The following is a 24,513-nucleotide window of genomic DNA, read 5'->3' as shown; positions in this document are numbered from 1 at the left end:
TGCAAAAAGAGTTAGAAGTCACAAATTTGGACAGCACGGTGGCCAAGCGATGACACTCATAATGCATACTCATAAATTCAATATTTTTTAACGAATTGCTTCACATAGACGCCTCAAAACCCAAAGATGGTTTGACTCACTGAAACAAATTAAACGGTAACAACGGACATTTAAAAAAAAACGATTAGTATCACCTTGATTTTTGACTGACTTTGACGTGTTTTTTTTTGGTTTCGATTCATTTTTGGAACGCCGTTCGCTAGATTTTCGGCAATTTCAACTTCATACTCATAAACCCACGTCTCGTCACCAGTTACGATGCGTTTAATGAATGTAGAATCTTCAATTACGTTGATGAAGATCTTTTTTGCGATTTTTATTCCACGTTGTTTTTGCAAAGGATTCGAATCTTTTCGTAGGAATCTGGCATTGACACGCTAAATATCCTTTTTTAAAGTTATTGTCGCTAACAGATATGGATGGGTGATTTGCGTGAGGAAAGTTTTCGACGACTTCGCGGTATTAAACTTACCAAAACCCTTCTGCAACATTTTCAGCGCTTCCGTAGCCGTAACTCCATTGGAAACACAAAATTTTGAACAAACTCGTTGGTCAACATTCTTTCCATAGTCAATATCGCCAGAAAAACAAATAACTAATTGAGATATGACGCTCAAACTTTACACGAGAATCGAAATGCGTTCCACTTTAAGAAACAAAAATGTTATGGATTCGATTTACGCAGCAGTAACATTTGATTAAACCATGAGGGGTCCTATTCCAACTTTCCAATTTTGTCTGCACCGAGGTAGAGTGCGGAGTTAAGCCGTTTTTCCAAAAAGAATCATTTACGTTCTACGTTGCGAATCGATATTTTTAAATCGATTGAAGGACTGATACTTTGGGCGAGGAAGTGGTAACACATCTGAAACTAGTAATTTAAAAAACTATTAAGTAGGATTCTATGTTTCCCTGACTGCTTGTAATGAACCCAAAAGAACTGTCAATGTTATGTACAATGCTTTTGTTTCGAAATTGGTATCGATTCATTTACAATAGTTGAAAAAAAATTAACTGTATCAGAAAATCAGAAATGATTTCTGTTCTTTTCGAGAAATCGAAATATATTATTAGAATAATCACTGTTTTTTTCTGGTTGACGTTATTTATAAAAGATGCTTCGCCACTTTCTTTTTGCTGGATTCGTTTAATTGTATTGTCTCAGATATAGACCTCTTTTTCGTTAGAAAAAGAAATGAAAAATAATGTAACGCTTTAATTGTTAATTCTCTAATATTTTTTTCAGAGAATTTTCATGTGAAGATATGTCTGAACGTATTTATTTATATATCGCAACGTCAATTGTGGTTCCTTGTTTAATTCTTGTTATATCTATAATTCCAACTAGAATTCCAGATGTTCCGACTTCGTTCATGAAAGAAGTAGAAATGTGCAAATTTAAAGGTAAAACTTTTGGATTATACCGGATTTTTAATTTTATTTAATTTCTATATGATTTTTGTTGGCGTCATATCGTTTATTGGGATAAGTCCACTACACTACTCGCATCGGCGCTTGGACAAAATCCTTAACCAAAGTTCCAAGCGTATCTATGTCGTGCTATTTCGTCTCACTTCGAGTCCTTTGACTAGAGCACAAATCGACGATCAGAAAGGCGAGGCAAGGTAGCACGAAACGAAGTGTCTCTACACCTTATTATTCGATTAACCTCGCAGGTAGTGTAGTGGACACTTGAGTGTTCGTGTACTGATAGCAGTGTTTCTAATAACATCCTGCTTAAAAAAAATCAACACAACCTCGAGATAAAATTTAATACTATTCCCCTTGTATAATGAAAGTCTATTTTTTCTTACTGTCTTTATTAAGTAGCTTTTCTAATAGAATTCGGAAGTGTGTAGAAGTTCAAGATGCCCACTTCGAACATAGTTTCTTTTGTTTTTATTTGCTAAGCTGTTCGCTAACCAACTAAATTTTTTATACATTTCAATTTTTTCCTTAAGTAAGTTCGACGATGTTCGATAGTATGCAGTTCGATTAGAAATGATTGATTGTGTTCTAATACCGTAAATATTTTCAATAAATAATTACAATTTATGATAATTCCCTCAGAATGTCTCTTTATGGCGAACGCTTTCCTTTGTGACAACGATTTTAGACCTTTTTTTTTTTAAATCGATTGGAAAATTCATTTTCGCTATCTTTATAATGTAATAGCTATGTAAAAGTTAGGGATTGTTAACCATTGAGCATAAGCCGCCCCTGGTCTTAAGATAGTAGTGTAGAATTATTTATTAGAAAATATTCTTCTGAATAGGCATCTATACAGTCCTATAACTCAGAAAAGAAGGTGTTTTTTTATATCACAGCATTATTTTCACGTTATCTACTCCTGAATTTTTTGCATCATATTTTTATAATAAAATTTTGTATATATCTACGATAGGGTTTTTGACAAATGTTGAAAAAGTGATTTATCTGATACGTAAACCTATTCTAATAATTCTTTCATATTATAATCACATTAAAAATTAAGTTTTCGGTTTAAACTTCCCGCTAATACGTTCATTACCAATATGGCGGTGTATTGACTTTGTTTTTGTGTTATAATGTGTACTGAACAGCTGAATGATGAAATAATTGATTACACTTTGCTCGAAGTGGTGTATAAATTGTTTTTTTTCAGTTTCTTAATCTTTAGCCCTGTTATATGTTTTTTTTTTGATAAGGTGTCTTAATTTTAAGGTCTCTTCTGATTGAAAATTAAAGTTTTTAGCAGGTAAAAAATTGTGGTTTCTACTCGTAAAAATATTTTTATAAAAACTATTATAAGTCGAAACGTTGATTTTTCACATGCATTAAAATCTAATTTCTAATAAAAACAGATCTGAAACCAAGACAATTCAAAAACAAAAAAGAATAATTTGTTATATTTATTTTTCTACCTGCCTTACATCTGAAATGGCATCAGGATAAAATAAGTGTTCTTCTAACTTTCTAATAAATATTTTGTGAACAAAATTTGTGAAATAACAAAGTATAATTTTCAGATAAATTATTTATTTATGTTGAATTATTACAGTTGTCCAATAACGTGGAAAATTATATAAAAATCAAATGATAAAATATCTAAATTTAATGAACTTCTTTTATCAAAATTATTAATGTTTTAGGAACGTTTATTCGTTGTGTTTATTTTCTTACAAATTTTTAGGTGAAAACACTCGAATAGCGATACTTTTTGTTCCTATGGGACTTCTTTTGGCAACATCCCTAGCGTCACTAATTTATACCTTCTATTTGATAGCAGTCAATTCGAAAAAATACAAATCCGACATTGTTTGGTTAGAAAAGCGGAGTCATTTCAAATACAGGTGAGTCAAGATTCTTTTCTAAAGAATAGGAACAGAAGAAATTTCAAATTTAGTATAAAACTATAAGTATTATTTGATATCGTTGATATAGATAATATATATTATCTTTTTTTCATAAGGCAATATACAGTTTGTTTGTGAATTCATGCGACAAAATGCAAGAGATGATTGCTCGTATGAAATGAAGATGGGTTTTTCCTATAAGAAAAGTTCCTCGGCCCACCCCTTTCCGAGATATCACCCTTAAAAGGTGGTGACCATAATTAAGTTTTTATTTTTTTTCCAAAATTTCAGTGAAGCTAGAAACTTGAAATTCTGTAATTTTCGTGCATTCACGAAGCACTAACTACGGGTATTTTTTCAATATTCATGTTACATTATACAGGGGTGAAATTATCAACCCTTACTTTTTGCAAGATGAAGTTTTATGAAATAAAATGAAATAAATGACTTGTGCACATCAATTAACAGCTTAATTTAACTTTTAGGCCCACGGGAAATTGAAGTTTTCTCTTCAAAAACGTTTATGTTATACGAGGACAGATAAAAAAATCCCCTGACTTTTTAAATGAATGTTTTTGGATCAAAAATCATTTTATTTTTCCATAACGTTTACTTTGAACTTTGTACCTAACATTTTTTCAATTGTTTTATTACTTCCAAAAAACTAAGATTTATTAAGGCATTTGAAATAGATATTTAAAGTAATTTCATCTTTAAACTCAAATTTCTTTTCGTAATGCCATTCCTTCAGGTTTGTAAAAAAGAAATAGTCACTAAGAGCTAAACTAGAGGATAATGTGAGGCAATTATTAGTCTAATTTAGAAATTTTTGGTATAAAATCGCCATTAAATCGATCCAATAAATAATAAATATCATTCTTTATTCTACCCTTTTCAATCTATTCATTTTGATTATACATTATATATCCAAACAACTTGATTTCCTGACAAACTACCTTCTGTTTCCCCCAGTAAACCCACAGTTTGGTCTCGAGTGTGTTATGGTAGAACCATGCCTCGTCAACGGTTACGAAACGTTGCCAAAACTTGACCATATTGAAGAGCGCCAAACGCTTTAACGATTTGTCAGTCGTGATTGTTGAGGATTGTAAGCAAACCTGTTACCCATTTTTCGGAAATCTCCCTCATGTTTACAGAACTATGTAAGAAGGTTATGCCTTCCTGAATATCTCATTCGCATCGTTACTAGATAACTTCGAAAATGTTTATTCCAAAGAAAAGAAAATGAATCTCTTGAAAAATTCTACAAAAAAGCTTGTATACATTTTTACGTTAAGCTATTCTTTTAGCTGTTATGACCCAGGAGTCGAATTGATTAACCTAACCTAACTTAATCTCCCCCAATGGCAAAGGTTGGCTACCCGTTAAAAGTAGTAATTTAAACATATTTTTCAGTGCAGGAAGCAAATTATAAAACTCACAACATTGTTCCCTCCTTTAATTTCTAGTTTCAACCCAAAAATCTTGTTTTCTTGTTTTTTTTTTCAATTCATCTTTGCCCAATATCGTCATGATAAAAACCACGAATTTATCATTGTTGCAAAGTGAATAAAAACTTTTTGTTCTTATTGGCCATAATCGTTTTTGACGTTTATTTATGGTCGATAAGTGCGAGTACCAAAAACGGTTTATTGATTCTGAATTTTTTTTAAACAACCAAAGAATCGTTTGTAGTGTCCTTGCACATTTTTTGTACAAATATAATAAAAATGTTTTCTCATATTTTACAGGACCTACCAGAGTGTAGTAATAACGATAATAATGTTGATATTTTTTACCCTTGGATTACTGCTAAACAAATTTGCGGATATGTCTGACATGTTTAACAACGGATTTCTTTTCTCTTTGCAACTTATCGACTCCTTGCAAGGCATTTTAATATTAATTGTCTTTGTAATACATTATTACCAACATCGTTTCAAAGCGGAATACCGTAGAAATTCAAATTATGTATTAACTGAATTAGACTCATTACAACAAAATGGCTAAATTAAATAAGAATACTACAACGTACGTATGACGATATATTTTTTATGTGTGGGAATGTGTATTATCGTCTATTTCTAACGTCTGAACTTCAAACTTTCCTGCATTTTTAATCTAATTTGTAAACTGAAACAGCCCAACCAGATATATTAGGTGGACTAAAAAGTTCGTAGCTTTACACATAGATGGCCCTACTTATATTAAATCCATATGATTTTCAATTAGCCTCAAAAAACACCTATTAGTTTTTGATTTAGAGCATTTTGATTTGAACCACTTTTGTTGGTTTGAAAAAATAAATTAAAAAGGAATGGTTTTTAGCAAAAAGAACTATTGAAGTCAAGGCTTTACATGACGTTATTCGGTCAGGAAAATCAACCGTTGAGAAGTCGTTTGCTAAGTTTAAACAAGGCGACGTTAGCACCGATGCCAATGCCCCAAGTGAACGCTCCAAAGAGACAGTTACTGACAAAAACATTTATAAGGACCAAATATAAATTGGTATAACCGTAAAGTGAAGTTGATTGAGATAGCTACGACCCTAAAGATATTAAAGAAACATGTTGGACTTATCGTGAATGAATATTTGGGTATGTGTTAGCTCAACCAGAATTTTACGTGGATATGTGACAATGGAAGAAAGATGGCTCTATAATTTCACTTAGGAGTCCAATCGATAGTCAGCCGAGTGGACTGCTCGTGATGAACCGACTCCAAAACGTAGAAATAGGCAAAAATTACCTGGCAAGGTTATGGAATCAGTATTTTGGGATGTTCATAGTATAATATTAATCCACTATCTTAAAAAGGAAAAAAACATGGTTATTATGTAGCGTTATCGGTGTTGTTTCATCAAAAAAATATTCTGTGCCAAGAATCAATGAAAATAGTAGCAAATCTGCTTGAATTGAACTTCGAATTGCTTCCGCATCCACCGTATTCTCCAAATCTGGTGATATTTTATATTATCAGACCTCAAGAGGATGTTCGCTGGACAGTAATGTTACGCCGATGAAGAAGTTATCGTTGAAACCGAAGCCAATTTGGAGGCCCAAGACAAATCGTATACATATAAAAATGGTACAGAAAAATTGTATGGCCTCCGTAATCGTTATATCGCTCTTTAAAACAACTATATTGTATAATACAATCAAATTCTATCTAAAAAAAGTTTTTCTATGCTAGTCTACGAACTTTTCAGCCCAACTGCTACGTTTTAGTATAAAGGCATTGTGTACATTCTTCATACTTTGTAGCGAGCTGGTCACCATCAAAAAGTCGCTTAGAAATATCAGTAAGTAACCATGGAGTACCAGGAATCATTTGGTGAAATGGTAACCAAGCAGAAAATCCATAAAAATGAAGTTTATAATTTTTAATATTAAATTCGCAGTATTTTACACAGTTATCAATATTTTCTAATGAAAATTTAGCTGCTCATGGTGCTATTTTATAGCTACGAAATAAGCACATTCCTTGGAGGGCTTAGTGCATAAAGCTGCAGAGCTTTTAAAAAAATTATATTTAATTTTTCGTGTTGATTAAACCTCTCTTTTGAGTTCAAAATAACAGGTAAAAATTTCGACAGACAATCTATTTTGCATCGTAGCATAATTTTTCTTCCCATAAAACACGTCAAACAACTGAAGAGAAAAATATCGAATTAATGCCCACGTTCACTCGATTTATCATCTAATGACTTTTTTTCTGTTACCCACTCATAAACAAAAGAGGGGCGGACAGCAATTTTCATTACATTAATAAGTTGTTGAAGAAGAAGTCTGTTATAACGTATCCAGAATTGGTTTGAAAGTATGCAAAAATATATAGACCCTAAGAGCCAATATTTAGAAAAGTAATAAACTTTGTTTCGAATTTTTACGTTTTTGTTTCACTTAGAGGAAACCCTTATGTTTAAAAATTCACTACTGATTTAATAATTGTGACAGAATCATCAGAGTGAGCTTGTTTTTTAGGTAATGCGGTTTACTATAAATAGCTAAATTTTCATGAAAAAATATTCATAATTTTTAAGATACAGAGTTCAATACCAACAAAAATACTAATATTTTTCACGAATCTTGCATGCAAATGTCACTTTATACCATGTGCCCCCAATTTTGGAAAAAAACGACATCGAAAACAACTAATAGAAGGTTGAGGTTCCGCTTGTCTAGGGTGTGTAAATTTTCCAGAGGTTTTAAACGTTTTATACGTCATATCAGAGTTTTCCTTCAAAATGTTTCTGGTTTCTGTGGATATTTCTCCCAAAACTCGTAAAAACTATCGAATCTTTCGTAGATATTTAGAGATTCATTTGGAATACATTAGGAATTATTATTTTTTACTTTAACGCATGTCTGGCTTTCACTCTAAAATGCTTATTGTGCTTACGTGATTTGTTTAATGTTTTAGCACTTGTTTTATGTGTAAAATTATGAAAATTTTCAGAATTTATGAGTTATAAGAAACTGATATACAAGAGACATATTTATCACGTGAATAAAAATTCTGGCAATAACGCCTAATAACTTAATCTTTAGTCAATCAAAATATAACAATTATTTCTAATCAATCCAGAACTGTTAATTCTATTTCGAGTTGTCACCTTAGCAAGGGTGTGCTAAAGGATGGTTATGAAACCTATTGAATTGTGAAGCCAAAATTCAAATTATGTAAAGCTTTTTTATATTTCAGAACTCGCTCATGCTTTATGATATGGTTAACATCGGCCATATGGTTCATAGATGCTGTGCTTAAGAATCACAATCACGGTAACCCTTTAGTATACGAAGTTATCGAAGGATTGCAAGGGATTTTCGTCGTTGCTGTTTTTGTAACCAATCGATATACTCGAAAAGAAATTTATCAAAGTTTATGCGGAAAAGAAAAAAGGAAAACGGACTCCACTCGATTCAAAAATCTACTCGAAAAATTCAAGACTGATAAAAGTGGAGTTTCTACTTCCAACGCGACTGAAATTGAAAACTGAGGCATTTTACGTTCTAGATAAAATTCTATAATTTTTATTATATTAATAAAAATCATATTACGAATTAACAATTAATAATTTTGAAGTATGGGTACAATCAATTCTATAATTTCATTCAAATATTTTTTTATTCGAATGTTTCACAAATCGACGTTTATCTGTCGAAATGTACGATAAAGTTTTAGAATGACAAGATACAACAACATGCAATCGATTCGGGAGACTCACAGGAAACTTTGTAAACAAAAATTTTGAGAAAGAAATGAAAAAATTGCATTTGTGCATTGGAACAATGGACCGAATATATGTATCCTGGTGTTTTCGAGGTTACTGACCACGAATATCACCACTGCAAGTTACCTGGTGCCCAGAGATAGCTGATTTATACGTCGTCTACTAGAGTCCCTTGGAAGTTCGTTATAAAATTGGTCGCATATACATATCGTGGGTGTTTTCGAGGTTGCTGAACACGAATATCACGACGGCGATAGCCTGTGAGGTACGTGGTGCCCGGGGTGGTTGGTTTATACATCGTTTCCTGGAAATTCATTATGAATTTGACCAAATATATACATTCTGATGGCTTTCTAGATAGCTGAACACGACGGTATGACCTGCAAGGTATCTGGGGCCCTGATTGGTTGGTTTATATATCGTTTCCCAAAGCTCCGTGAAAATTCGTTATGAAATTGGTCAAATATTTACATCCTGGGGGTTTTCGATATCGCTAACACGAATATCATGACAGAAAGAATGTACGAGATTCTCAAGATTAAGGATTACAAGTATAACTCTGAGTGACTAGCTCATTTTCCATTATAAAAATTTATTTTTTATAAAGAATAGTGAAAAAATGATTCAATGGTTATTATTTTTTCTGCATTATAATTCTCTTTCTTCATTGTCAACATTTGTACTATTATTGCCTGTACAATTCTTGCAAGTGACATTGCAGTGTAAACAATTCTTCTGCATCCACTATTGGTTTTGCATCCGTAAAATATTATAATATTCATGACGCTGGGTGGCTAGGCAATTGTGTTTTATTAGGACTAAATACTGTTCATTTCGTTGCCACTCCCAATCAGTGACATTCATATCGCGTCAATCGCCGTAAAGCCACTTTCAAACTCGTAAATTAACTCTTTTCAAGCTTATTAAAACGACATCGCTACCTCGCAGATCATCGCCGTCATGATATTCATTTTCAGCGATCTCCAAAATCCTCGAGTAGTATAATTTAACTTATTTCCGTTGAAAATTTTTCATTTTTCAACCATTTTTAATGTTAGTGCTCGTAAATTCATGGATTTTGCCCTTTTTGTGCTTTATTTCTTCGACTATGTTCAAATTCTTTCGCATCGATCATTTGGAATGTGTTTAAAGGTTCATGGTGCTGCCTGACTGAACGAGCCGAATTTTCCCAATCCCGTTTGAAGTAAGAGAATAATCCAAGGGGCTATTTTTTAGTAACATTTGCCATATATGACATTTCATATTACGATATACGTCCGTGAAATTATTATTACTCGATTAGATATTCTTGACTCGGCTCCTTCGTCGCCTCGTCCATAAACATCTTTCTCGAACCGTAGTAAATCACTTCCCGGACACCATTAGTAAGACGATTACGTCCCGAAATGAAAAATTATTATAATAGAATATTAAATTACATATATTTAAACAAAGTAGGGATCAAGAAGGTTTAAAACAAGCTGAGATACTACTCACTTAATTAAGGTATCCTAATTGGACTTTGTCAACTGAGTATGACACGTCTATTCACATAATTTCAGAATGTGTTGCTCAGGATGAGTCTAACATAGAAAATAGATTTGCCTATTTTATAAAAAAAATCCCTCATTTTCGCTTTATCAGATAAAATGGGATTGAAAAATTATTTATTAATCCTGGGCAAAATTAGCAGTTGAGGGAGCAGGAGGGGACATAATACACGTCTTAGTTTGCATCGTAGCTTGCCCTAGAAGGACCCTGCATCAAAATTGTTTATTTAATTTTTCAACGGAGCAAGCTAGATCTTTTTTTTCAATTAAAATTATTGGTTTCATCAACGGAGGTAGTTTCAGTACACGCGACATTCCCGTTTATAGTTATTTGGAGTTTATAGTTATATAAATAAATAGATGAAGATATTATTGCAGATGTTTTTATGATAACTTATAGAAACATCGAAATTATGAGAAATGTAAATAACAAAAAAAGTTGAAGTGTGTGCTGAAATTCGACTTTCACATTTCTAATTTAGCCTATAGATATATAGCTAGAACGGACACATAAACATCAAGAACAATATAATATGGAAAAACATCTTATAAGCATTTAAGATCCAAATTTAATGAAATCTACTTTTGTTAATTGTAAAATTTGGACAATAAATTACTCGATTCATATTTTTAAAAACCTACGATAATCGTTTGTCTGCTATAGTGATGTAATTGTATCTAGTATTGTGAATGTTAAAGAAGAAATTTTAATAGCTTATATCAGTTTTTGTAAATATTCGAATAAAAAAATATTTTGTGTACAGATGAGATTGTAAGTTATTTAATGAAAAAATATTTAATAATAATAAATAAGTTGAGTTTACCCAATGAACTAAAAATGCCGTGAACGTTCATTTTAAAGTATTTGGCTCTCTTGAAACTGAATTCTGAATATAAAAATATGTAATACCCACTGGAATAATTAGTTTTTTGAGAAAGTATTGGCATCAAATTCACAACGACGTAGATATGTAAACGAAGTGGTATTATTATTTGTACCAATAATTTTAGTTGTACTAATTTATATTTTATACGTTTTGATATTTTTTAATATATTTATGTTCAACAATACATATATGTAAGCATGTTTAAATTCATATGATAAATAATATACAAATGAAATGTAGTTGTTGCTAATAAATATTTTTAATTAGATACCTATTGTCAATTTTTTCATTAAAAATCCCATTAATTCTATTCATTAACTAGTTGTGGGTTCCAATCTAATCATTCTAATAATAGTTTTACAAATTAATAATTGGAATTTATTTTCTACTGAACTTTAATTTTGTCCTATTGCTTTGTATTTTGTATGATAGTTATAAAAATATGGAAGACCATCATACATTTACTCAATTTTTTTATAAATTGTATAATATGATGATATTAAATTATGGTTATTATTTATTACACTATTTTTGGTCATAGAAAATTAAGATTTTCATTTTGTTTATTTTTTTGGTGCATTTAAGTTTGAAAACCACAATTTCAACACTCTTTTGGCCAATAAAAAATCCAAAAACCATAAATTCCCCGATTTGTCTCCCAAATGTTTTTTTTCTGCAATATGCATGTACGAAAAAGAATAATTTTTAGGTTGAGTTTTTTTTTATTCTTTCTTTGTAACGTTAAGTAAATAGTTTTTAAATAAAATATGATAAACTCCCACATTTTCTCATAATTTTTTTCATAAATAGTAGATTGTATTTTGACGATAAGATTCAACTGTTTTCATCCACCACATATGATTATTTTAATGAAAAATTTCTAATTTTGTTTATTTTTTCAGAGCATTTAAGATAAAAATGAGACTTAAGTTTAAAAATCAAAATTTCAACACTTTGTTGGACAATAAAAAATTCCTCGCTTTGTCTCCTGAAACTTAAATTTTTCAGGATTTTCCAGTTGCAATCATAATTATATATTTATCCTTCAATTGAAAATATCACTGTGGATTGTACAAGCTTGCCACGGTTGAACCTGGTAACTTCAACACTTTAATTACCATTAGTAAACTAATATTAATTATAAATAAAATACTTAAAGATTGAAAATCAATACACTACATAATTCAACATTTTTTAAGAATCGAGTATGACTTATATCATTTGTTGTTAACTTTTCTTCAATAATTAAAGTAAATATAATTGTAGAGTATAATTAGATCAGCGTTGCCAACTATACTTCTTTTTACCATATTTCAGGAGTTTTCTGCAAACCTACCAACTTCAGTCATACTGAAGAAAATTTGTTTCAGTTATCATCCTCTAAGCGTAATGTGGAGTTTATAACTTCAATTTACACCACTAGAATTATGGGACCGCCATGAAAATTTGTATGTTTTGTTCATATTTCACGACTACATTATCCAAAAACTCATAATTTATTGTAAATAATATCTTAAAATTGAAATAACCTCACACATGACCAAATAATTCATCTTGCAGTCAGCTGTCAAAATGAAACTGTTACTCAGGAGCACCAACACAATACAGAAAATTACCAAAAATACTATTACATAATAATCCAAATGTCATTTCCAAGCTCATTGTGTTTTAGATTAGACAGTGTTATTTTATTTTGATAAGCTCCAGTGTTTTTTCAACCAATTTTTAATATCCTTATACATGTTGCATAAATGGAATCTTTGGGAATTGAAACCCTCATGTCTGATTCCTTAATGTAGTAGAAATTGTCCATGATATAGGGAGATATGAAATAAAAGAATAATAAAACAATTTTAATATATTTACTTTATTCAATCGGCGCAAAATTCAGTTTTATAGAAATAATAGTAAATTTTGAAAGGCACATTCATAATACATGCAGATCAAAATAATAAACTAATTTATGTTTCCTTCGTTATATATATATATATATATATATATATATATATATATATATATATATATATATATATATATATATATATATGTATAAACAAATTTTGGGGGTAATACTGCATTAAATGATTTACGGAAACAATAACTTTTTAAAAAAGTAAATAAATCACAAAACAGCTTATATATATATTAACAAACAGTTTATTATATCTGAGTATTTGTATAATTAACTACTTGGTTTATACTTTTAAATATAGTTTTTTTAAATTTGAGTGACAATAGATTTTTCTATAGAACATCATCAACTAAAGCTAGATGTGATGTAACTACTATATAATAAATTTTTTAGTAGATTCATATAAAAAGCGACTAGATAGAAGTGTAGGTACAGTACTAGGAAAAATTTTATGGTACATAGGAATATCAATATAAAATCTCTGACAACAAAATGGACTCAGGGGTATGACAGGCTCAAATCAGAAAAAAATTGTTTCTCATTTAAAAAATTATATTTGTGTGAATTTAAAATAATTGTACTAAAACAAATACTTCTATTTAATGTATATCCACTATGTTTTAATATAGTGATCAATATCTTCTACATCAACCTAAAAATGTCAGCACTTATCAATATAAGTTGGGAAATATCAGCGATTATAGACACAAAGGATTGCTCAGTTCTATTTAACCTGTGTTATAAATTTTGGAAGGGATAGAAGTCCGTTGATAAGTCATCTGAAGTCACCATCGGTGCTAAATTGTTTGTTGACATTCAGTTGACGTATAATCCTTTTAGCGTGGTTTGATTTGAACAAATAAACATTTTACGAGTTTTAGACTGTCAATTGCGTGAATTAATTTGTTTTATTTTGATAACTAAGTTTGATATGCAAAGGTAAATTCACTTAGATTTGGTACCGGAGTTTTCGGCCAATTTGCAAATGAAATTAAAGCTAAAAAAAAAAATAAAAATCTGAAAAGAAAAAGCAGTGATGATCGTGAAGGAAGTGAATTAAAGAAGTTGAAAAAAATTCTTAACTGAAGAAGGATGTTTTGAAATATTCTAAAATATTATATTAATATTTGGGTACAGACAATACGGATACTTAATATTTTTTAGGTTTAAATTTATTCACATTTTGAAAATTGCTGGTTATTCTAATTATGCTTTTTAATATGTTTTTTTTTCAATCCATTATTTGTTTCAGATTGAAGCTCTTCATTACAAATATTTAATTAAATAACTAAAACAAATTTCTTTAATTTCTTATTTCTTAGTCCTTTTGTTATATTTATGGTTCTAAATTTTTTTGATTTTAGGTCTCTTCGGAAATAAAATTAGTTTCTTTTAAAATTATTTCAAATTTTAAATTAGAAGAGACCTGAATTTAATAAAATTTAGAACCATTAACTAAAATAATATATTTTTAAATTTTCAAAACCTAAATATTCTTTAGACTCAATTTACACAAACAAAATTGGAGAAGTGAACAATCCTTTGTGTCTATAATTGTTGGAGAAATAAATTTTCAATAAAATTTCATCCATTTTGAACGCTTAGTTTCTGCTTGACAATCGTATAAGTCTATTCCCCGCTAGAATTATTTTTCGCGGGGAGAGAAATTTCATAAGACGAGGACTTTAATTTTTCAGAAGAGTGTATGGACTTACAAAGTGACTGTGTTGAAAAAACGGTTCCTTTGGAAGTCCGAAACTCTCAAGCAACCCTCGTATTAAATTCTAGTTATTCAGTGAAAACGGAACGTCACAAAATTTGATAGCAAACAACGTTACATTATATTTTATTATAAATTGCACATCGGTATTTAATTACTTTATTAATGCCAATAAAAAATGGCTGCATATAGATTTTGATACAGACTGGCTCAATTGGTTTTCGGCTGTTTCCCTTTGGATTTGAAGTTTGGTACAGATTTTCGTTTCGTAGTGCTAGTTGTTACCTCAAAATTAAGAATAGTCACACGAAATATGTTACTGAATAGCCATCTTTTTCAAAATAAATGATGCATTATCTACTTGTAAAGGTATATAGAAATGTTAGTTAGATCGCGAATGTCCTACAATTGAACAGTTCAATGCAAATGGGTGGTGTCCTTTCTTTCAAGGCATCCATGAATTAGAACCAGAGGAAGAAACTCTATCCAATGAAGAATATGTCTGACGAAATGAATTTTTTCCTGACGAATGTTATGGATATATAAAGGACAAAATGGTTCTGACTATGATCCTAGATGACAGAGAGATGAAAATTACCTGAAATTGCGATAAATAATCTTTATAGCATACCTGACATTGTCCTTATAATTACAATTGTTTGTCCTGTTAAATTCTTGCAAATTTTGATTGTCATAACATAAAAAATATAATTTTAGGTTTTTTAAATTAACTATCGGGTTATTTTAACTCAATAAATAATTTATGCAAAAGATTGTCTGACATGTATTGTATATGTAAACGACAATAATTCCTATCGTTTTGACCATGGTGCGAGAAACGGAAACAGAAACAGAAAAATATGAAAATAACCTGAAATTGTTCACAACTTTATAAAATAAAAACTGTTCAAACTCCAAAGTGAGCTATTATTTATTTTCAAATTTATGCTAATATTTTTTTCAAATTGAAATTGTTTTTTAATTCATTTTCCAAATGCATAATTAAATAGTAAATATATTTATCATTTAATTGAAGATATCACTGTGTATTGGACAAGCTTGCCACGTCTGAACCTGTTATTTCCACCAACTTTAACTACCCTTATTCAACTAATGTTAATTATCAATAAAATACTTGCATATTGAAAACCAATGCACGATATAATTCAATTTTTTTTAAAAATAGACTATGGCTTATTTGTTGTTTCTTCAACAATTAAATTAATTACAATTAAAGAGTATAATATACTTAAACCAAATCAGCTGAAGTTTACTTACTTTCACATAAATTAATTTTCTGGATTATGTCCAAGAAATTTAATTCATTTAGAATGTGAATGGAGAATAAAAAAATCTTCCGTTTAAATAGTGTCAGATCATAAAATCGGATGAGTTTTTGCTTCATACACGGGCGTAACCTGCAGCTCTTCCTCATAAAAGCCGCCACATCCTCTACATCGCAGTTTTTCATTTTTTTCTTAGTCGAATAGAAAAAATGCACCTCTCAAAAGGTACCTGATATTTTTTCCGTAAACGTCACCAATCAAATGATATTGAAGATTTAAATTTGATTATTTTGAGTCTATAAAAAATACGTGATACAAATTTTTGTAGGAAATTAACTGCTTTATAAAAATAGTATTTTGGCGATTAAATTAAGCGTTTAAAAGATATTCATCATCAAACTTGCACTACACGTGTACTGATATTAAGTAAAAGCGCAAATTAGGACACGTATAGCACGTATGAGGTAGCGTGACAAGACTCGGACATGCTACACGTGTTGTGTGGTGGTCCGCATATTAAGACACCTGTTCCCAATTCAAATAGGGAACTGTGTGGTTTGGATTTGATTGGCAGCTCGCAACTAGCCTACATCAAAAAATGTCTCGATAATTTTGACAATCGAACAAAACAATTTTTGTTATTCAACTCAAGTTCTGAATCAGAATCGAATGATGCTGAGGAGGAAATGTTTTATTTCTTGATGAGGAAGAAATTTAAATCGCCTAATAAATTTATTCTATTAAAGAGAAAAGGCAGTGGATTAAAATGAGTGATACTGATTTTGCTAATTATTTCCAAATGAATCGAAACTAGTTTCCTTTAGTTTTAGTACATGAGATTATCCGACATGACATCTTTTAAATGTAAATCATTTACAATATCATCCCAAATCCGATTCTTCAGTTTTGGCTTCATATAATCACCAAGTTGTGTATCGTAAAGGTCTGTGTGTTCCCTAAACGCCGTTCTTAACTTTTTTCATAAAATAATCTAATCTTTGAATTTCATATAAATTCTCTCTTTTTTTTCATTAATATAAGTATATAAAAATTGTTTTGAAATGAATAACTTAAACCTAAAACTAAAATTGAAATAAAAAATTTTTTTATAACTAATTGGACATTTTTTTTTCTCTAAAACTGAAACATAACATATTTATAATGCAAACTTTGCTATTTTATTAATAAATAATAAACTAATCGTTAAAGTACAATTTATTTTTTTTAATGTTGATAGTTTCTCAGTTGCTGAAACTAAAATTGGTTAAAATTTTCTCAAAACTTATAAATTAAACTCTTAAAATCAATACACATGGAAGTTTGATGTTGAATTAGGTTGGGTTATGTTACTTAATTTAATCGCCAAAACATAAGGCGCAATATTTATACAGCAATTATTTTTTATAATAATACAATTTATAATAGTAATTTATTTTCAAGTCATAAACAAAAATGCATTTGTCTCAAAATAATCAAACTTAAATCTTAAATATCATTCAAACGGTGTAGTTTACACAAAAAAATATCAAATATGTTTTTGCAGAGCAATAAATTTTCTACAAAATTCTACAAGAACATTTTTCTGTAAAATCAATGATGAGGTATGAGTTTTTTATTGTACTGAGAAAAAATTAAAAACTGCAATCCTATTTTTCTATGTCCCTTGTTGAAAAAATTAACAAATCTTTTTGAATCATCCTAGAACCTACGCAGAGACACAATTACACATACAATATATATAAAAATAATAAAATAAAAGCTTATGCATGTGAAAGCTGCCAATACAACATCTCGTTCAGTAACCTTTTTGTTCTTTCTCTCCTTTGAAAAACATTTTATAATTAAGTACCCGTTTCATCTACACTTACTTATTCATTTCACTCATACACAAAAATGAAGTACATGTACTAACTTTTCATATGCAATTCGGTTCAGTTAAGGGGTAACACCACTGTAAAAATTTCAAGAAGTCAAAATCTATTTTATAGCTGAAATGGTAGGAAATTATGTCACAAATGACGTCCTCAAATGATTTTTCGAAAAAAACAAATTTCTCGGTGTTATGAGCATCAGACGTTAGGTATCTCTCTACACGATCGGACGCAGGCGGCGCGCCCTTCGCTCAGAAATGTTTATCCGCCTCAGATATCCCTTAGCGACTATTTTTATAGGCTACCTATAGATGGCACTAGTGAGATTATGCTTGTAGACAATTATTCATCCAATTTTGATCCGATTGAATAAAAACATTGACAGAAGCTTAAGAACATTATTTTCTAGGAAACTACTTATAGTTTTATTAATAAATTGAAAACTTTTATTTTCCCATCGATTTTTTATTTTTTCGAACTTCCGCCATATTGTTAAAATTCAATATTTTTTGAAACCCCTAGTACTTTTCTTGCTTCTAGTTGAAACATTAAGAAAAAACTTGATTTACGACGAAAAGTTGGTGGTAGTGGAATATTCCTCTTATAGCTCTGTATTGAGATTTTGTTTTCAATTTCTTTCTAAAAATTAATAAAAACATGTATAATGAAGTCATCTAAGTAAATTTTAATCTGAATTAACGTTTATCTGAAAAAGAAAAATTCCAATAATCATCCTCAAAAACCGGGTGTTACCCCTTAAGTAACATTAAAACTATATTTTGACGTACATTGGTTCTCATTTTTTATATCGATATTCTAGTCACTGTCTGCTTTAACAATAGGAAATACGTTGCTTATACCTAACACACTAGTGACTTTATCTTCGTTTTGACTGAAATATAAAAGACAATAATTGCCTTTGAATCTGTTAGGTAAATCCGGAAATGTTATTTCATATTTCTTCGTATCTTGAGTTTTACTACTGCCGCTCTTGCTGCTATCGTCTGTTGGTGTTGAACATTTACTGACATATTCATAGGTTACATACTCATCCAATGCACAGAAATTTTCCTATAAAATAATGTAGTGATTAGGTATAAATGAAAAAGGAAAAGATTTGGTAGATTAAGAACTTTTTTATAAGATAGATATATAATAATTCAACCTAATACACACACGGTACAAGAACAAACACATATTATCTAAAACGAAAAAAAAAAGCAACGAATTGTAATATTAATTCTATAAAGGTTAATAAGAGTTGTCAAATTTGGTAGCACATTAAGGAACTGGTTGCGATTTGACCAATCAGGAATCTACTCAACTCAAATTTAAATTAGTCCTGCTAGTTTGAAAACAGGGTATAGTCATCACTTTTCATCTTACACTGCTAAACAGCTATGATAAAAATATTTTGAACAAACCTTAAACAGTCCTATCCAATCCTCACTGTTTTCTTGAATGCCTTTTGTAAGCCTGTAGTATGCCTTATTCTCTCCTTCGACGTCCCAACATGTGATCTTGTCAAATTCAATCACAGATTCATAGTAATCTGAAAATACCTGATCAACACATGGTTGTGAATCTATTTGTACCTTCGGCATTTTTGATACTGGTTGTGGAATCTAAATAACACAATAGGCATAATTAATATTTGTGCATAACTTAATAGGAAAAAATGACACTGATAAACTTGCTGTTTGAAAATTTATCGAATATAAGAAATAAAAAAAGAAGTTTTCAATATGGTAAGTTCTAAGTTGTCCTTAAAACGAATAACAAAACTAAGCACAACCAAATAGATTTAATTTTTCGATCAAGTATGATAAACAAGATTAATTACTTACCCAGTTTACTTTTTATTATATTTCATGAAATATAATAAAAAATTCCATTTGCATTAGAGAATTAGAAAAAGAAATTGTTAGTAAAGATTAAAAACGACAGAATGTAAAAAAACAGTTTTTCAAAATAGAAAAAACAATTAGGACATTCTTTATATTATTTTTTTTGATACTGTGAGTTAATAGTGAATCATATTGATTGTAGAAATTTAAAGTAGTGTAAGTGTTATAGGGCATAAGTCAGTTTTGATGAAAATTTGAAATTAATATGTTATTCAGAACACATTCCAAAGTATTACAAACTCAATATAATACAATTTAGAACATACAAACTTGTTGATATTTATATTGAGTATATTGTAGAGTTAATAATACCCCATAAATATCTTTCCATTTCTTGGATATTATAATCCATTATGCCAATTTGTTATCGTTTTGAATTACACCCAGAAAAAAAAATTATCTTTCATTATTAAGCGTCTCTTGAGCGCCGCTTAACATGAGGCAAGACATCATGACAGAAATTGAGTGATGTAGTATATTGGATATTCAACAAATAGATTTCATTTAGTGCTAGTATATAATTATACAAGATAGCACAGAATATTGTACATTAAACAAGGATATTATTTTTTCAAATATCTGTCAAGCAATATTAATTACCAAATTCATATTTTTGGAGAGATTACAAACAATCTCACGTTACCATCTACCACATCCCATATGAATAAAATGCAAAACTTTTGATTTCAGTAAAATACATAAATGCATTTAAGTTGCACCTTTTTGCATATATGAGTCTAAGAAAAGATCTTTTAGAAAAATGTCTTCAAATAATTGAAGATTAAAAACAATTCGTCCTAATAACTATATATTGGATGTGGTGAGTATTGACATAAATATCTTATAATTCCCCCCAAATCGTATGGCAAATATACGATAAAGTTAGGTTCTAAATTCACTTTTTTAAATGGATATATTTCCGTTATTATTTCATCAACACTATCGTTATAGCTTTATATGGGGGCCTTGACTTTCTCTAGCCTCAAACGCCACCCTTTCCGGTCACTTGCAAGGACCATCCAATTTGCTGCACCAGCATTTTCAAAAACCTCGTCTCTCCATCTTAGCCTTGGTCCTCCTCTGCCTCTATTGCCCCTTGGTATGTAAGTACAAACTTACGAAGCTCTAGGATAAAGTTTTTAAGTTCCTAAGTTTTTGGTCATTTCTTCCAATTCATTATCCTTTTTGACATTTGTTATTGTGAATTTAATATTAAAGTATAGAATTTCTTGCATCTACTATCTTTAGAATAACAGTTTTTACTATAAACAATCGCCTATTGATGATAAGACACGAAATAATTACCTTAATAATGAATTCAGCAGAAACAGGCTTGTGATCACTAAGAGAATAATTGGGATGGGACCTGTATGTAAGTTGTTCTGCTTTTAGAGTTATATTTTCATAATTATTTGAATTAACTCGATACAGTATTCTATCACACCATGCTGGCCGTCTTCTAAAATCAAGATAAACATCATCATTAACTTTTAACTAATTTTTCATGATATTGAACCCCTTTAATGGTTTTACTTGGACCTGAACTCTTTTGTGATGTCAGATACAGAATAATAAAAAAAAACTGGAAAAGAAGGTAGTTAGGGATAAAACCGGTAACTTGAAATTTATACAAAGGTTAAGACAAGTAAAGATACTCCTGAGAAACAATAACCAGAGAAGTTCTGTTAAATATATCAACCTAGTCAAGAAGAATTTACAAATAGTCTTGTCAGGGCATTACCACTTGAATATGAGAGATTTAGCAGATAGTTGAAAGTAATCAAAAGATTTAAAGTGTTTTATTTAGATAAATTCAAATAATTATTATATGAGATTCTGAAAAAAAAAATTTAAATTGAAATGAGCTCATTGAATACCCTCATCGAATACATCATTTATAATCAATAATAATATTCAATAGAGCTATATATCAAAGTATTTCTGCAGTTGACAAAATACTTACTTGTAGTCATAAGTAGGAGTGCCCACTGTAAACTTGAACGTGGGAGGAAACGTCGGATCTTGTTCAGTAAGTTCACTGAAAGCTTCTCCTTTCTTCATCACATGTCTAAGTTGATCGTGTTCAAACAAAGCTTTAATTTCTTTCTTCACTATTAACCTTTCAATTTCTTCTGGAGTTCTGTCGAATTCTTCATTTAAGCGAAAATTAAGATCTCCCATCCAAAATACGTAGCTAAATTGACAAAACATATAAATTTAACATTTTGCATAGTTGTAACAATAACTATTGTGAACCAGACAGTTAATTTTCAACATATTTCCAAGTCAGCTCAGTGGGTGAGTATCATACAAAACAAAACAGAAAAGTCGGTTCGAGAAAAAAAATGGCACATAATAGCAAAAAAACTACGAAATTATGGAAGAAACTAAAAAGTACTGAATTTGAACACAGAAACGTATATGGTGTTATTTAATCAAACTTAATAACCAAAGTGGTGGAATGATTTTGCAGTAGTATTTTGATGCAATGAAAGAATAATTTCAAATGTTTAAAAGAAATAACAGAACAAAAAAACGTGGAAAGAAGATTCAATCAAAAGAAATTCACTGAAGAAAAACTAGAAGCTGAAAATCAACAAGTTGTTGAAATTCAAATAATGCAAAGGAAAAAATTTCTGTACAATGAGGAGATCGAAAACAGTATCAGATTTAAGGACAACAATACAAAATATAATTTTGAAAATAGAAGAGCAAATTATAAATAATTGAGTAGGTGGGAAATAGGATCAGGTACAAACCTTTAGATAATATCTTCATAATAATTAGAAGAAAAGAGACAACTGGTAAATAAAACTACATATCTAGCATTCATAAATCAGGGAAAGTGATGATTGAATCATATACACTCAGAAAAGCAAAACACAAGCAGTTGAAAAAATGTTTCATCTGAACATTATGCCTAAAAAGAAAGGTTAAAATGAGAGAACTAAGAGTAATACCAATATTCAATTGTAACGAACAAGGACAATTAAGATTGTGGGAAAATATTGAAAGAATGGAAGAAAACAGACAAAGTATTTAGCATAGTTACAAAGACAAATATGGAATACAGCATTGTGTAAAATTCTACAAGACAGAAAAAAAATTAGGAAGGGGTAAAACCTTTAATTAGAAATAGAAAAGAATGGAAAAGTTCACAGGATTAAATGAATATGACACTATAATAATGATGAATAAAGTAAAATTCAGACAATTTGATTTCAGACATGGTTTTATAACAAGGCATCATCAAAATATCCAATTTATATTGAATATTTTCTAGTTTTCAAAGTATGTAGTGACCTTGCAAATGTTAACTCAGTCATTAACTTGTTCATAACACCTTTTCCTATTTAAATAATTTAATTGGTTTAGATTTGCATTAATCAAAAAAAATTCTATTTATACTTTCCAAGGTTGTAGTACTCAATTACACTAATTAAGGGTTGAAGTAAATACATATGAAGTGTAAATTAATTCAAATTTTAGAACATTTAATGTTTTTTAACTTGATATAGAGCAGATAGCAGGGTGAGCAACCTACGTATTTTCATTACCAAATTGTTTATTAAATAAATATTAATAAAGTAGATAAGATCATTATCAAATTTACTTTGTAGTATCTTATAGTAGGTACTGATAACACTTACTCATGGTAAAATATTTTTGAAGTTTCAGGTACATGGAATTCTTGATCATTGATGATACTATTATAATCTTCTACCCTATCATCTAAATGGTTATCATGGGCACTTAGATGGGAGTTTACAATGCAAATTGAACAACCATATAGATTTAATCTTATGGATACAGCACCTTTGTTTCCCTGAATATAAAGAATATTATATAATTAGAAAAAAATCTCCCTAAAATGTGAATAGGGTGCTCATATGTGAAGTACAAAGAGGCAGATATGAAGCAAAAGGACAATATGAAAAAATATACCAGACAATCGAACAGATTATTATGACATCATAGAAACAGTTTAGATTTTATAATCATCATAAAAAATTATAATAGTAACATATTTAAATATATTTACCCACATTCCTGCTAAACCAGTTCTGGTATACTCTGTATCCATCTCCCTGATATTCAAAAGATGTTTTTTCAAACAGAATGTTAGTAATAGCAGCCCTTGAAGCCTACATGCTTTTAATTTGATATAATCTTTGTGCAGAAGATCTTTGATTGCAAAAGTCCAGGGATCATCAAATAAAGTGTCCATCAACATATTTTGGGGTTGTGCTTTAACCTCTTGAAAAGCTAGGATAAAAAAATCTGGACGTTTATCATTTTTGTGATCAGTAATCGACAATAATTCTTTTAAATCTTGATCTGGAGAACTCGTTCCAACGTTATAAGTAACCAAATATAGTCTAAAAATGAAGTATTATATTAATAAATTATTTTAATATAGAGTTTACCTTAAATTGTCCATGGTAATCACTATTTCTTTTAAATTCCAATATTTTACGTATTATAAGTTAAATCAATATTTGTTCGGAATGTATAGCTACAACTATCAAGTATGTTTAGTTTTAATTCTATTGACCTTCAATTTTGACAATTAAAACCAAATAAATCTGACGTAAACATTATGGAGCATGGGAACAACGTCACATAAATGTAAAATGAGTTGCCGATATACTAGGAATGTTCCAAAGGAAAAAGAAAAAAAAATGGATTTGGATATGAAATTCGATACCTGAGACCACAATTATTAGAATTACATTTTTTATCAATAGACTT

At 29.7% G+C, this 24,513-nt stretch overlaps 2 protein-coding genes across 5 annotated transcripts in view; one reads left to right on the top strand and one right to left on the bottom strand.

Moving 5' to 3' along the window:
• LOC130453362 (G-protein coupled receptor Mth-like) overlaps positions 1-11,335 on the top strand; it is a 37,022-nt gene extending 25,687 nt beyond the window's left edge. Inside the window, exons 6-9 of one of the 2 annotated variants that reach the window (XM_056793061.1) lie at positions 1,307-1,464; positions 3,233-3,392; positions 5,147-5,426; positions 8,100-8,238. In XM_056793061.1, the coding sequence (XP_056649039.1) occupies positions 1,307-1,464; positions 3,233-3,392; positions 5,147-5,405 (577 nt within the window). In that variant the 3' untranslated portion in view covers positions 5,406-5,426; positions 8,100-8,238. Of the gene's footprint in view, positions 1-1,306; positions 1,465-3,232; positions 3,393-5,146; positions 5,427-8,099 lie in introns of both variants that reach the window. The other variant, XM_056793062.1, reaches the window with a different exon arrangement.
• A 2,176-nt stretch (positions 11,336-13,511) lies between these two features.
• On the bottom strand, positions 13,512-24,346 carry LOC130453302 (inositol polyphosphate 5-phosphatase K-like). 3 transcript variants are annotated; one of them, XM_056792964.1, is made up of 7 exons: positions 24,189-24,346; positions 23,804-24,140; positions 23,412-23,587; positions 21,725-21,955; positions 21,067-21,220; positions 19,279-19,416; positions 13,512-18,925 (listed from the first exon to the last, which is right to left on the bottom strand). In XM_056792964.1, the coding sequence occupies exons 1-7, from the start codon at positions 24,200-24,202 to the stop codon at positions 18,671-18,673; spliced, it is 1,305 nt and encodes a 434-aa protein (XP_056648942.1). In that variant the 5' UTR covers positions 24,203-24,346; the 3' UTR covers positions 13,512-18,670. The 3 variants fall into 3 exon arrangements, with proteins under 3 accessions (XP_056648942.1, XP_056648941.1, XP_056648943.1); XM_056792963.1 differs by having other exon boundaries at positions 19,279-19,479; positions 24,189-24,339; XM_056792965.1 differs by having other exon boundaries at positions 19,279-19,479; positions 23,804-24,027; positions 24,189-24,298.
• Between the last annotated feature and the right edge of the window lie 167 nt (positions 24,347-24,513).

This window comes from Diorhabda sublineata, chromosome 2 (assembly GCF_026230105.1).
Source record: "Diorhabda sublineata isolate icDioSubl1.1 chromosome 2, icDioSubl1.1, whole genome shotgun sequence".
Lineage (NCBI taxonomy): Eukaryota > Metazoa > Arthropoda > Insecta > Coleoptera > Chrysomelidae > Diorhabda > Diorhabda sublineata.
Note: the sequence above shows the minus strand (reverse complement) of the source record. Positions and strands in the feature narration are given on the sequence as shown.